At 53.4% G+C, this 11,805-nt stretch overlaps 6 protein-coding genes across 6 annotated transcripts; 3 read left to right on the top strand and 3 right to left on the bottom strand.

The window, feature by feature from the left end:
• Positions 1-45: 45 nt before the first annotated feature.
• On the bottom strand, positions 46-3,011 carry BDY24DRAFT_400714 (nucleotide-diphospho-sugar transferase). The gene is made up of 12 exons (XM_076641991.1): positions 2,855-3,011; positions 2,621-2,764; positions 2,131-2,227; positions 1,823-2,054; positions 1,639-1,723; positions 1,498-1,527; positions 1,351-1,417; positions 1,185-1,269; positions 967-1,071; positions 689-793; positions 428-596; positions 46-224 (listed from the first exon to the last, which is right to left on the bottom strand). Exons 1-12 carry the CDS (start codon positions 2,896-2,898, stop codon positions 182-184), a joined length of 1,206 nt encoding a protein of 401 aa, XP_076493446.1. The 5' UTR covers positions 2,899-3,011; the 3' UTR covers positions 46-181.
• On the top strand, positions 3,012-5,777 carry BDY24DRAFT_436563 (Poly(A)+ RNA export protein). Its single transcript, XM_076644229.1, has 12 exons — positions 3,012-3,252; positions 3,744-3,836; positions 3,932-4,004; positions 4,210-4,332; positions 4,416-4,455; positions 4,535-4,628; positions 4,724-4,824; positions 4,914-4,937; positions 5,023-5,147; positions 5,228-5,284; positions 5,362-5,438; positions 5,542-5,777. The coding sequence occupies exons 1-12, from the start codon at positions 3,124-3,126 to the stop codon at positions 5,671-5,673; spliced, it is 1,068 nt and encodes a 355-aa protein (XP_076493447.1). The 5' UTR covers positions 3,012-3,123; the 3' UTR covers positions 5,674-5,777.
• Positions 5,778-6,369: 592 nt separating this feature from the next.
• Positions 6,370-6,764, bottom strand: BDY24DRAFT_418205 (uncharacterized protein; the record flags this gene model as incomplete). The annotated part of the gene is made up of 2 exons (XM_076643818.1): positions 6,370-6,566; positions 6,686-6,764. The coding sequence occupies 2 exons, from the start codon at positions 6,762-6,764 to the stop codon at positions 6,370-6,372; spliced, it is 276 nt and encodes a 91-aa protein (XP_076493448.1).
• Positions 6,765-7,195: 431 nt separating this feature from the next.
• Positions 7,196-10,055, top strand: BDY24DRAFT_400716 (major facilitator superfamily domain-containing protein). Its single transcript, XM_076641992.1, has 13 exons — positions 7,196-7,367; positions 7,457-7,562; positions 7,742-7,774; positions 7,908-8,021; positions 8,119-8,245; positions 8,319-8,676; positions 8,754-8,816; positions 8,898-9,173; positions 9,243-9,330; positions 9,416-9,526; positions 9,605-9,705; positions 9,775-9,865; positions 9,935-10,055. The coding sequence occupies exons 1-12, from the start codon at positions 7,263-7,265 to the stop codon at positions 9,823-9,825; spliced, it is 1,533 nt and encodes a 510-aa protein (XP_076493449.1). The 5' UTR covers positions 7,196-7,262; the 3' UTR covers positions 9,826-9,865; positions 9,935-10,055.
• A 38-nt stretch (positions 10,056-10,093) lies between these two features.
• Positions 10,094-11,508, bottom strand: BDY24DRAFT_400720 (tRNA intron endonuclease). The gene is made up of 5 exons (XM_076641993.1): positions 11,292-11,508; positions 11,085-11,166; positions 10,879-10,988; positions 10,742-10,797; positions 10,094-10,600 (listed from the first exon to the last, which is right to left on the bottom strand). The coding sequence occupies exons 1-5, from the start codon at positions 11,307-11,309 to the stop codon at positions 10,387-10,389; spliced, it is 480 nt and encodes a 159-aa protein (XP_076493450.1). The 5' UTR covers positions 11,310-11,508; the 3' UTR covers positions 10,094-10,386.
• On the top strand, positions 11,488-11,769 carry BDY24DRAFT_418208 (uncharacterized protein; the record flags this gene model as incomplete). Its single annotated transcript, XM_076643819.1, has 1 exon — positions 11,488-11,769. A coding segment is annotated over one exon (282 nt), but the record flags the coding sequence as incomplete, so codon positions are not given.
• Between the last annotated feature and the right edge of the window lie 36 nt (positions 11,770-11,805).

The raw sequence follows: 11,805 nt of genomic DNA on the forward strand, positions 1-11,805 counted from the left end.
AAATTGATCTTGTCTTTCCGTCTCGAGCCTTGAGACGGAAGTAGGTGCTGAGGTAGTTCCCTTGGTATATAGAAAAGAAGAGGTAATGAAGATGCGACCGAAAGATGCTAACTGAAACCCCAAAGCCCAACAACGAGAAGAAAACGAGAGAAAGAGAAAGAGAGAGAGGGAGCGAGACGGATCAAACGTGCAGAGCGTTGATCTCCTTCCACCTGGCCAGGCACCTATTGAGACCCAAACCAAACCAGAAATGGCAAAGGACGTCAGTTAAAGCTTCTTGGTCTTTCTTCTTGAGCGAAACTCGGCGAGAGAGCGGGAACAAAGAAAGACGCGTCGTCCCTCGCCTCACCTCCCTCCTTTCCTCCTCGTCTCTCTCCCAGCTCCAAACGCGCAGCCCCTTTCACAATGATATGAAAGTCAAACTCACGAATACCACGCGTCCTCCCCAATCGCAGGCCCTTTATCCTTGCACTCGCACTCGCATCCGATCCCGTCCCTGAGAGGGCAGTGCATCCAAGTGTCGTGAACGTAGGCGATGTCCTCGAAGAAATGGGTCTGCGTGAAGTTGGAGAAGAGGGCAAGGGCGAGAGATCGGACTGAAGCGAGTGGGAAGAGGGAAGGGAAGAAGGGCAGAGTCAGTCCGATGCGTTCGAGAGGACGAAGAGCATGACCGGTTGTTTGAACGCACTGGGAGCATCTCCCCATCTCTCGTGATAGAAACCCTTCTTTCGATCAAGGTGCTCGAAGAGATCTTGGTACTGCTTTCCACGCAGGAAGTTCAAGTTGCCGATTTCTGAGACGGAAGGGAACGAGACGAAACGCAGGGTCAGCTTCGTACCAAGTCGATGATCGGGTCAAAAGAAGCCGCAAGAGGTAATGAGCCGGAAACAGACGAGGTAGGGAAAGGAGAAAGGAAAGGAAGGGAGAGGAAAGAAGCAGGCTCTGAAGGCTTCGAGTCAAACTCACCGAAATTCGTCCAGAAATGACACGTGTTGTACCCAGGTTTCCCGTCCTTCCCTGCTGGCTCTCCCCATCCATGGTTTCCCCATCCGTCGGCCTCGAACATCTTCCCTGCAAACGAACGAACCGCGCAAACAAGAAACAAAAAGGGAGTCAGCGGCGCGTCTTCTTCGTTGTTTCGAACGCGAGAGCTGAGCCTAAGGGAGAAAAAGGGAATTACGCACAAAAGTCTGTTGGCTGGATCTCTCCCTTCTTGATGAGGTCGTTTCGGTACTCGGAGATGGTAGGGAAGAGGGTTGGGATGGTGTTCTGTGAAGGAAGGGATGAGGAGGACGAGAACGACGTGAGATTCGAGTGAGACGAGGAAGGAAGGGTCCGAGAAGGACGAACGATGTTCTCGATGACGGCGATGTTGAATCCGTAGAGTTTGTTGTTTTGAGCGAGGAAGCGGAAGGGGCTGGGAGAGAAAACGAAACGACGAGGTATCAGCGACGAGTCGAAAGCGAAGCGGACGAAGGGAAAGAAAGAGAAACGTACTCGTAGGTGAGTTTACAGAAGAACTTGACGCTGTAGAAATAAAGACAAGCGGAGGGAGGTTGGTCGAGATGAGCCAGAGAAGAGAAGAACAGACGAAGGGAAGACGCGTCGAGCAGAAGAGGGAGAAGAAGGGAGACAAACCTCGGCTCAAGCCTCCAGTACCAATCGAACCCAGCGAGTAGCGGATGATTCGCAAAAGGTCCAGTGTAGAACCGACACATGTTGTCTGAGCATCGAGCATCACGAGTCAAAGCAAAACAAAGCGAGGAACATCAGCTCTCTCTCACGTCTCTCCCTCCCTCCAACCTCTAATCTCGACACTCACGATAGCTCTCCTTCTCTCCATACTGCACCCCACTCTTCCCCATCGCCTTCATCTTCCTCCTAGCCTCCTCTTTATCCATCCAATCCGGCATCCCCCAGCCTTGCTCGTGGGTCACCAGTCCCGTATGGATCACCGCTCCTTCGTGCAACACCGTCCGTAACGACGCAAGGAACGAAGCTTTGAAAGGTGTGTCGGAGAGGAGGCAGTATGGGTATTTGTAGCGGGCGTTGAACTGGTGACAGAATTGAGAAAGGGAGAGGTGTGAGCTTCGAGAGAAGCGGAGCTGGGAGGGAGGAGAGAGGACGAGCCATAGATTCGAAGCTGAGAAGGGAAGATTTGAGTTCGTCTTCGTCTTCGTTTCGACCGAGGATGAGAATACATCCCTTCTCACGGGGGTAGTCGAGTCTGAGAGGGAAGAGGGGAGGAGGGTGAAGGAAGTCAGCACGCGAGCTTCGAGATGAAGGGAACGGCGTGGAACCAGGACGCGAGAAGTCGGTGAGCGAAGAAGCTGGTCTATAAAAGTCTGAGAGAGGCCGGGAAAGTGGCATGGTGATGTCGAGGAGGTGTGTTGAAGGGGAAGAGAGAAGGAGCGTCGGAGGGAAGGAGAGTTGAGCTCGACGTCAACTCCTTCTCCGATCTCCTTCTCCCTCTGGTGCCTCCTCCTCGGACCCGACCGCTCATTCTATGGAGCACAAGCTACTTCCCGAGCTACTGCTACTTCTGAAGCCTTGGATATCCTTTTCGAGCTCGCGTCCTCCGAACCAAGAAGAGAAAGCTGAAGGAGATGTCGAAACTCACTCAATCTCGTCGTTCAAGCACCCTGCCACCGGTATATCCCTGACCACCAACGGCGCACTGTCTTTAGGCCATAAGCTTGTACTTGTCCGTGACGGTACGAGGAAGAAAGCGAGAGAAGTGAGGAGAAGAAAGGAGAGGATCGTTCTGTCACCGCGAAGGAGAGGAAGGGAAGGAGGAGAAGGGTCAGCTCGACGTTCCCTTTGGCTCCGTCTAACGGCCCTCTCTGAGACTGACAGGAGTTTCGACCGCGACCCATCTTGAGGTATCCTTCCTGACATCCAGATTCGCGAGAGTTTGATGCGAGACAAGTTGACAGGATGGCGGTTCGAAGGTCAACAAGACCCAGGCTCAATGTCCTTCAATTTCGACGTCGCCTCTCCTCTTCTTTGAGCTCTCGTTTACCTCTCAACGACCAACATCTCAACAACTTCCAACCTCTACATCCACTCCTTCTATCCCCTCTTCCTCCTCGCCGTACTCCACCCTCTGATTCCTCGCCCGCCATGTCTATGGTCCTCGCGAACTCGTCTGCTCAAGACACCGAGATCGTTTCCCCTCCCACCGATTCAATCTCAGCAGTCTCCTTCAGTCCAACAGCAGACATCCTGGGAGTGACAAGTTGGGACAATGCTGTGAGTACGCGTCTCTGCTTCCAAGAACGTTTTTGTAGATGATGGAACGAGGAGGGAGGAGCTCGAAGGAAGGAGGAAGCAGGGAAGCGGACAAACTCGTTCGGCCTTCTTCGACTGCAGGAGCTGCTCTGGCTGTTGTATATTCCCGCACCCTCTTGGAATCCATGTGTATGCATTTAGACTTTATCGCGGTCCTTCTAGAAGTCTTCTGATCCTCTTCTTCCAAGGGAAGGAGGAGAACGAGCTCAGCTCGAGCTCGACAGAACGATCCTTCCTTCCCTCGAGCTATCCCTTCCTTTCAACTGCTCTCCTTCCTCCTACTACAACGCGAAGCATTCATATCGCATCCTACGCGTCGCTTCTCTTGCTTGTTTCGTCCATCTTCTACCGCCTCTGGTTCACTGGTCGTCTCTACCCTCCTCCTTCAAGTCTCGAGCTGACCTCCTCTCCCTCCTTCTCCTCTTCTTCTTTGCTTCTCCTTACCTTCCCAGGTCCGACTCTACGAGACCAACGCACAGGGTCAATCTCAACAGAAAGCCGAGTACAAGCACGAGGGTCCCGTTTTCGATATGTGTTGGCTGCCGGTGAGTCCCTCTTCGAGGCGCGGGAGGAGAGGTTGTGAGCTCAAAGATTCGACCCGGAAGCTGACCTCGCTGCATCTGCTTGGGGCTGTTCTCAGGATGGAAGCAAGTGTATCTCCGTAGGAGCTGATAAGGCTGGAAGGATGTACGATCTCGCTTCGGGTTCCTCTTGTGAGTTCACCTCGTCTTTCCTTCGCGTCCTCCCTTCTTCCCTTCAGCCCTCCGTTCCCACAACCCCCTACGCCTTCGCCGTCTGCCATCTTTCTCGATATCTTGCTCGAGAGATATGAATCGATGTATTTACGGCGTTCAACTTGAACTTGAACACTGACATCCTTTCCTCTTTCTCTTTCGTCCCTTCCTTCTCACTCAACAGCTCAAATCGCCGCTCACGACGCACCCATCAAGGCTTGTCGTTGGGTTCCTCAGGCGAACGGAAGTGGTTTCTTGGTAACGGCTGGTTGGGATAAGGTGTTGAAGTACTGGGATCTGAGAACATGTGAGTCTGACTTCTCATCGTCCGCTCTCCCTGTTCGCCTGTTCCAGCTCCCTGACCTTTGCTTCTTCCTTCGACGAACACAGCCAACCCCGTGGCTACCGTTGCGCTTCCGGCAAAGGCTTAGTGAGTCCGCCTCGAGCTCGAAGAGAAGCACAAGCGAGTTGGTTGACGCGTCGCTTCTTTTCCTCTGCCTTTTTTTTAGCACCCTGGACGTGCAGAACCCCCTCATGGTCGTTGGATGTGGAGACAAGACGATCCAAATTTTCGATCTCAACAACCCGGGAGTGATCTTCAAGGTGCGCTTCCTCCTCATCGCTTCGGCGCGACGACCTCTCCAATCGCTTTAACTGACGCGTTGTTCTCTCTTTCTTCGCTCGCCCTCGACCACCAGGGCCAAGATTCACCACTGAAACATCAAACTCGAGTCGTCGGATGCTTCCCTTCGGCTAAGGGATTCGCTGTTGGAAGTGTCGAGGGAAGGGTTGCGATTCAGTGAGTTCTTTCGACGCCTCGCACCGATCGTTCTCAGCTCGTAGAATTGGCGGGGCATCTACTGACCATACGTTTCTTTCCTTTGTCAGGCACATGGAGAAGGAGTCGTTAGCGTTCGTCTCTCATCTCTCCGTACGCCCGCTCTCTCCAAACTGGAACTGACTTCTCGACCCGTCTCTCTTTTCTTCGACCTCGCAGTAAGAACTTCTCGTTCAAGTGCCATCGACTTCCGGACGCTCCTAAGGCTGGAGAGCAGGTCGCTGTGTACGGAGTGAACGCTATGGCTTTCGAGAAGGCGAAGGGGTACGGGACGTTTGCGACGGGTGAGTTTTTCGTCCTCTTCTCAACGACAAGAAACGAGAGCTGACTGAAGTTTCTGCTGCGCGTCTCGGTGCGATTTTAGGTGGAGCCGATGGACGAATCTCGTTCTGGGATCACGACAACCGTTCGAAGCTGAAGAGTTCGTCCCTCCTCGTCTCTCTCCTTCGTTCTCAAACGCGTCTCGCTGACTTCTCCCTCCTTCTTCTACCTCTTCAGCTCTGGACGCCTTCCCTCCCGTTTCTCCATCAGCTCCCATGACTCCCATCGTTTCCCTCTCCTTCAACCACAACTCTGTTCGTACTCCCTTTCAGGCTGTTCTCTCTTCCTCTTCGGCTGGCTCACACCAACTCACCTCTTTCTTTCCTCTTCTTCCTTCTTACTTCTTCTTGCATTCAGACCTTCCTCGCCGCTGGAGTCTCCTACGACTGGTCCAAAGGTCACGCTGGAAACGTGCCTGGACTCGGAACGAGAGTCAGGTTGCACCCCGTCAAGTTGGAGGAGATCGCTCCCAAACCCAAGACGCGGTAGACGCAGCTTGCTTCCTTCTCAGCCTTTCGGATCTACTAGATATTCTTTCATTCGCGGTGGTGGTGAAACGCGTGGGTCGATCGCTATGTTTTTCTTGTCTGTAATCGTTTTCTCACGACGCGTTCGTTTCAGTTCTCGTCTCTTCCTCTCCCTCTCTCTGCTTGGTTCCTCTGACTGCATCAGTGCTGAAAGGAACGCAGAAGAATCAATTGAAGGCGATCGAGCGAGGGGTTGAGAGAAAAGGTAGGAAGGAGAGTGATGTGCTAAAAAAGAGAGTGAGGTCGAGTGGGAACGACGAGTGTGAGGGAGAAGAAATCTAGAGTTCGGAGGGCAGGAAGCAAAAAAAAGGGAGAAGAGAGCAAATCCGAAGGAACATTTCCGAATGATTCCAAAAAAGAAGCGGGAGAAAGAGTGCAGGAAAACGGGAAAGGAGAGGAAAATCCAACGACGCGACGGATGGGCCGAAAACCAGCAAAGAAGTCTAGACGAAGAATGTTGAAGGTGATAACGGTGAGGGAACCTGCAGTTCCAAAGATGAGCGCAACGCGTCAGAAGTGTTTGTTTCCTACGAACGGAGGTGCCGTGGCTGAACTTCGAGTGAAGGGACCGCGTCTCCGTGGGTCGTCCTCACGACAAAGAACCTCAAAACGAGCCTAAACCCCGCGCAGAAGATGTAGAATTTAGGTAAACTAACCTCTAGTGGTGTCCGTTTTCGTTGTTGTTGTGAGAGTTCTGGTTCCCGTGAGGATTTCCGTGCTGAGCGTTGGATCCTCCATTGTTGTTGTTGTTGTTGTTGTTGGAGTTGGAGTTGAGTCGAGCAGAGGGAGAAGCTCGAGCAGCCAGAGCTACGGGTCCGAGGTTTTGGCGCGCGACGATATCTTGTCGGGTGGTCTCTGAGATATGTGGAGGGAGAAGCAGGAGAGGGATGGAGGAGTGGGGAGATGGTGAGTTCGACGTGGGAAAACGAACGCGAAAAAAAGAAAAAGAAGCTAGGGAGAGAGGGAAAACTCACGCTTGAGGTGAGCGGCCGAGACGGCTGAAGAGCCAACGAGGAGGACAAGGAAGAGGGAGGAGGAGGCGAAGAACTTCATTGTTGAGGAGAGGGTAGGGGAGGAGGAAGGGGGGAGAGAAAGTGAGGGAGCGAAGAAGAAAGAGGGAAGAGAGAGAAGGTGGACGTTGAGAGGTTCTTTTAGGAAACGGGGACCATGCTTCCGTCGAGCTTTGCAGGGGAGAGATGTCAAGCAGGGGAGAGCAGGAAGAGGGGAGGACGGAGAAACGGAGGAAGAGGAGGCACGCGACGCGTCCCTCGAACCAAACTTCCCCTCTCTCTCTCCGGCTGAAGAAAGATGAAACTGTAAGGGCGTGGACTTTTAATCTGTAACATATCGTTACCAAATCTTCGTCTGGTCTATCCAGGTGGGAAAATCTTCAAGAAAAGTTGAGGCAGCTTCCCCATCACCCTGCGACGGCCCCATGCGAACTGTGAGCTCGCTTCCTTTCCTTCCCTCTCGCTTACCTCAAACCGCTATCTCCTTCTGGGAGCGACTCACTTTGAAGTCTCTATCCACCATCATTTCCTCCTCGCTGTCATGGCTCCTCTTTCTTCCCCAACAATCATGTCCAGGCTCATTCCCTACAACGCCCTGCTCGCCTTCTCGGTTGGGACGACCGTTGCCCCTTCCCTTTTTGTTTTCGTAAGTTTGCTTCCTTCTCTCCCCACCCCCTCTTCTTCCCTTGTACCTTCTGTGCTGAAGTCTCTGGTCCCTTCGATGTCCTCGTTCAGAAACTGCTGGTGTGCATCGCCTACTGGAAGAAGGAGGATCCCTCTCGCAGGCCAGATGCCGATTCTTGCGACAATCAGCAAGTCGAAGCTCTGATGGCGTACATCAGTGAGTTTGATCTTTCAATCTCCTGCGAGGGTGAAGACGTATCATGAAGCTGTAGATCGGTGATTTTGTCGCCTGCGATAGGGCCTGGGATCTTTGAGAAGGAGGACAGAGTGAACCGAAGGGAAGGAAGTTGAAGCTGACCTTCGTCTTTGATCTCTCGTCTGTTTCCTCCTCCCCAGTGGCCGTCGCTACAGTACTCGGAGCTAGCGTCGGTGAGTACAGACCACCTCATATCCTTGAAGTCGTTTCGCCCGTCGATTCTGCCTGAGAAGGGTAGGAGGAAGAGCAGAGATCGAGAATTGGCGAGCTCGAAGCTGACCTCTCTCTCCCCTTTCCTTTTCGTAGGTCTTCTCGCCACGTCCCCTGTACAGCGTCTTTCAGATCGGTACGGTCGAAGAATGTTCCTTGTTGGTCTTCCCCTTCTAGACGTCGTCTCGATCGGATTACTTTTGTTCGCCTGTGAGCTTGACTTCTCCTTCTCTCCCTCCCTCCGATCTCCCCTCCCTCCCCTTCTGGCTCACGGCTTCATGATCTGATCGCGAGTTCCATCTTTCAGTCACGTTGAACTCCATCCCGCTCATCTACACTCTGGCCATCGTGAACACTGTCCTTTCTGCCTTCGCGGCAAAGAGCACTTTCTTGCCCACGCTCATCGTCGCAGATTGTGCTTCGACGGAGGAAAGGTGATCTCTCTTCCGGTCTCATGGTCTCGCACTCTTCCCTGTCACTTACCAGTGTCCTCGTCTTTCTCTCCAGGACGCCCTGGTACTCTCGAATCGGAGCCGCGTCGACGTTTGGGATTGCCCTCGCGTTTCTTTCAACGAATCTCGTCACCCTCGTCTCTCCCAACATCTTTGGTCCCTTCTACCTCGCCATGGCCCTCCAAACCCTCACCGCTGCCTACGCTTTCGTTTTCATCCCTGAAACTCGCGTTCAACCGGAGGTCACCGAGCGAACAGTGTGGGAAGAGAGCTTCTCGTTGAGAGGGTTGCTCTCGAAGCTCTTCATCCCTCTCAAACCTCTTCTCCTGCTTCTTCCGAGGAAGAACGTCTATGAGGAACGAAGCTGGACTCTCTTCTTGCTCAGTTCCTGCACCTTCATCTCCATGTCAGCGGTGAGTCCGTTCGACCTCTCGTTTTCTTCGTCTCACTCCTCCAGCTGAACCCTTCTTCCTTTGTCCTTCTTTCTCAGGGATACACCGCCCTCGCTCTTATCATGTACATGCAAAACCACTTCCATTTCACTCCTGGACAGGTGAGCTTTCCTCTGGCCTTGCTCGACGAGACAGCGCCGTCCGATTAGACTGACCCGACGCGTCTCTGCATTATTTTTTAGAACGGCTACGTCCTGGCCTGGCTCCTTGGAAGCCGATTCGTCTACCTCATCCTCATCTTCCCAATCATTCTCAAGTACGGAAGAACAGCGTACCACAGATACCAGCTCCGTCATCCGATTCACATCAAAGGATCCGTCGTCGAGGCCGGAACGACGCCGGTCTCGAGCGAGACGACTCCTCTTCTCAACAACGAAGTTCCATCACCGGATCAGGCTGCAGTAGATGGAGAGGTCCTAGTCGTAGAAGCACCTGCACAGCTTGCGAACCACTTCGATGTAAGTCGTCTTCAGATCACCGGTCTTCGACGCGTCTCGAACCTGAACTTCCCTTGTCTTTCCCAAAAGGTTATCCTTGCCTACTTCTCCCTCCTCGCCGGCGTGGTCGGACTTCTTTTGGTTGCGGTCTCGACAGTTTGGCAAGAGGTCATCGCAGGTACGTCTTCTGCTTCTCTCGCTTCGAGACTTTTCTCTCCTCTTCCGGCCCTGACCTTCCCTCTCCCTTTTCGCGACGTTTACAGCCTTTGGTGTCCTCTCCACTGACGCAGGATTTGGCCCTTGCCTCAAGTCCGTCTTCCTCGCTTGCGTTGACCCCTCCCAGGCGAGCGAGTCTCTAGCAGCCCTCGAGATCCGTTCGTTCCCCTTCGCCTTCCCTTCTCCTCACCTCCCGACACTGATTTGTGCTTCCCCTTCTCTTACTCTGAATCTAGTCGGCTCAGTTGCCGGTATCCTCTCTCCACTCTTGCTCGGACCAGTCTACGCTGTACTCATTAGAGTTGGTCGAGCGCAAGTTCTGTTTGGAATTGCTGCCGTGAGTCCTGTCCGTGCGCGTTTCTGTTGTTCTCGTTGGACTCGAACTGAAATCTCATTCCTTTCCCAGTGCTTCCATTTCGTCGCAAGTCTATTCCTGCTTCCCATCAAGAGAATTTAGACGACTCAAGGGATTCAGATTGGACCCGTCGCCAACCGAGGTGAGTCCAAATTCGCTTCTTCCCTCTTCGAAGCTATCGGCTGACCTTGAACTCCTTATCACCCCTCAGTTTCATACCTTCGTCTTCTATATGTACCGATTTCGCTCAACGAGCGAGCTCTCTCTCCTTCCTCCTCCGTAGATCTCATCTTTCTTCAATCTTCGCCCATCTCCCGACCATCGTTCTTTACGCATCTATACTTAGCCCTCTTCGACTTTGCTCTTTTCAGCTCCCTTTGCTTCCTCGTTCTTCCACTTCACATAGACTAACTATAATCCCTGATCTCTGATGTCCCTTTTCACGAACACGAACGATCCTCCCGACTCGACTCGACTCGACGGCCAGCTCCTCCGCTCTCCTTTCTTTCTCTCCCACGCGTGGCCGGGGAAGTCTCTACTCTCTCTCTCACACACACACACACGTGTAACTCCGTCTCACATCCCAGGAAAGAAGTACTGTAAGAGCTCGACGAGCAGCATCCAATCCTCCACTCCGACCGATCCCTCCAAATGCCCCTCCTCTTACTCCGGCACATCGTGAGGCTTCTCAATCCCCTTGGCCACCCTGTAGTAAACCACACTTGAATCCTTCCCCACGATGGCCGTATACATCACTGGAGGATCCGTTTCGCCCTCCACGCCCGGTGCTGTCGATTCCGACGCTGTCGAAGAGTGGGAAGGGAAGGCAGAGAGGTAGGAAGGGTTGGAGAGGAGAGTGGAGAAGTGGGTGCGGAACCTGAGTAGAGATCGTTTTGAAAGGAAAGAAGGGGAGAAGAGGTGGAGAGAAGGGGACAAGGGGAGAAGGGGAGGAGACGCGTGAGTCGAGGTGGGTGTGAGAACGAAGGGAGGGAAGCAGGCAGGGCGTGGGATAACGAACCATTTAGGAGACAACGACTCGGATAGGGAGATGGGGACGATTACTCGAGGTCGTTCCTACAGCAAGAACAAAACGAAGGGAAGAAAGTGAGCTCGAGCTGGAGCTCGCAACAGAAGGACAAGCTCGAGACTACTGACCTCCTCCTTCCTGTACGCCATCAAGAAAGGTCTCGTCCCCGTCGGATTGGAGCTCGAAGCAATATCTGAGGACTGCATCGCTAAGGGTGTAACGGTGTGCCATTTTTGAGCTGCGAAGAAGGAGGGGAGGGAGGGAGAGGAGGAAGTGTGAGCTCGCACGAACTTTCGTTGTAGTTTGGTTGAGAGGAGGAAGGAAACGGACGTACAGAGCGTGAGATCATTGTAGACTATGAAGAGAGGTCCAGCGTAGGTTGGAGAGGAGAGCAGGAAGGGTTCGAGGGTTTGGTACTGAGGGAGGCAGAGGAAGGGAGGGAAGGAGAAGGAGAAGGGGAAGGTCAGCTCGAGAGAGTTTGGTTTCTACTCCCTTCTTGAATCGTCTTCGACACTCGGAACCAAAACATGTGGGTGCTCACTGAAGGGTGGTCTTCCATAGTTGCTCAGCGTAAGTTTCAAGAAAAGTCGAGTTGAAGTTGGTGGTCAAAAGCCCGTCGCTAACGAAGCTGTCTCGCCCTCCAAAATCGCTCACGCTTTCGTCCGCCTCCTTTCTTGCCCTCAACGACGCAAACCCTAATCCCAAAAACTGCCTTAAACCTCTGCCTTAAACAAACCATGTCACCCTCTCCTCCTCCCTCCTCTAGAACCTACCCATTCACTCGCTCCCGATCCAAATCCACCAACCCCGAGCCTTTGAGCTCGACACCTCCTCCTCCTCCTCCTCCCTCTCCCTCCTCCTCCCTCACCTCCCTCGCCGCTCGCCCTAGCCTTCCTCGCGCTCATCGCACCCCCTCTCGATACCAGTCCTCTCCCACGCCCTCTCCTTCTCCCTCCGCTCCCAAGAAATCGGTCAACAAAGTCGCTGGAACATCGTCGATGACGGACGAGGCCGGTCGAGTTGGTTCAAGGTCTACCAGCGGCAGAGCGAGCTCG

This window comes from Mrakia frigida (assembly GCF_051309035.1).
Source record: "Mrakia frigida strain ATCC 22029 unplaced genomic scaffold BDY24scaffold_35, whole genome shotgun sequence".
Classification (NCBI taxonomy): domain Eukaryota; kingdom Fungi; phylum Basidiomycota; class Tremellomycetes; order Cystofilobasidiales; family Mrakiaceae; genus Mrakia; species Mrakia frigida.

Bases quoted from the DNA above. Each gene is read 5' to 3' on its own strand.
- BDY24DRAFT_400714 (XM_076641991.1), bottom strand. From the start codon at position 2,898: ATGTCAGGAAGGATACCTCAAGATGGGTCGCGGTCGAAACTCCT. The intron at 2,055-2,130 runs GCTCGTCCTCTC...TTCTGTCACCAG, and splicing joins TTCTCAGCTTCGAATCTATG to TTCAACGCCCGCTACAAATA. The intron at 794-966 runs GTGAGTTTGACT...CTTCCGTCTCAG, and splicing joins TCATTTCTGGACGAATTTCG to AAATCGGCAACTTGAACTTC.
- BDY24DRAFT_436563 (XM_076644229.1), top strand. From the start codon at position 3,124: ATGTCTATGGTCCTCGCGAACTCGTCTGCTCAAGACACCGAGATCGTT. The intron at 3,837-3,931 runs GTGAGTCCCTCT...GGCTGTTCTCAG, and splicing joins TCGATATGTGTTGGCTGCCG to GATGGAAGCAAGTGTATCTC. The intron at 4,456-4,534 runs GTGAGTCCGCCT...CCTTTTTTTTAG, and splicing joins GCGCTTCCGGCAAAGGCTTA to CACCCTGGACGTGCAGAACC.
- BDY24DRAFT_400716 (XM_076641992.1), top strand. From the start codon at position 7,263: ATGGCTCCTCTTTCTTCCCCAACAATCATGTCCAGGCTCATTCCCTAC. The intron at 9,174-9,242 runs GTAAGTCGTCTT...CTTTCCCAAAAG, and splicing joins AGCTTGCGAACCACTTCGAT to GTTATCCTTGCCTACTTCTC. The intron at 9,527-9,604 runs GTTCGTTCCCCT...CTCTGAATCTAG, and splicing joins TCTAGCAGCCCTCGAGATCC to TCGGCTCAGTTGCCGGTATC.
- BDY24DRAFT_400720 (XM_076641993.1), bottom strand. The intron at 10,989-11,084 runs GTACGTCCGTTT...CCTTCTTCGCAG, and splicing joins CTACAATGATCTCACGCTCT to CTCAAAAATGGCACACCGTT. The intron at 10,601-10,741 runs GTTCGTTATCCC...ATCTCTACTCAG, and splicing joins GAGTCGTTGTCTCCTAAATG to GTTCCGCACCCACTTCTCCA.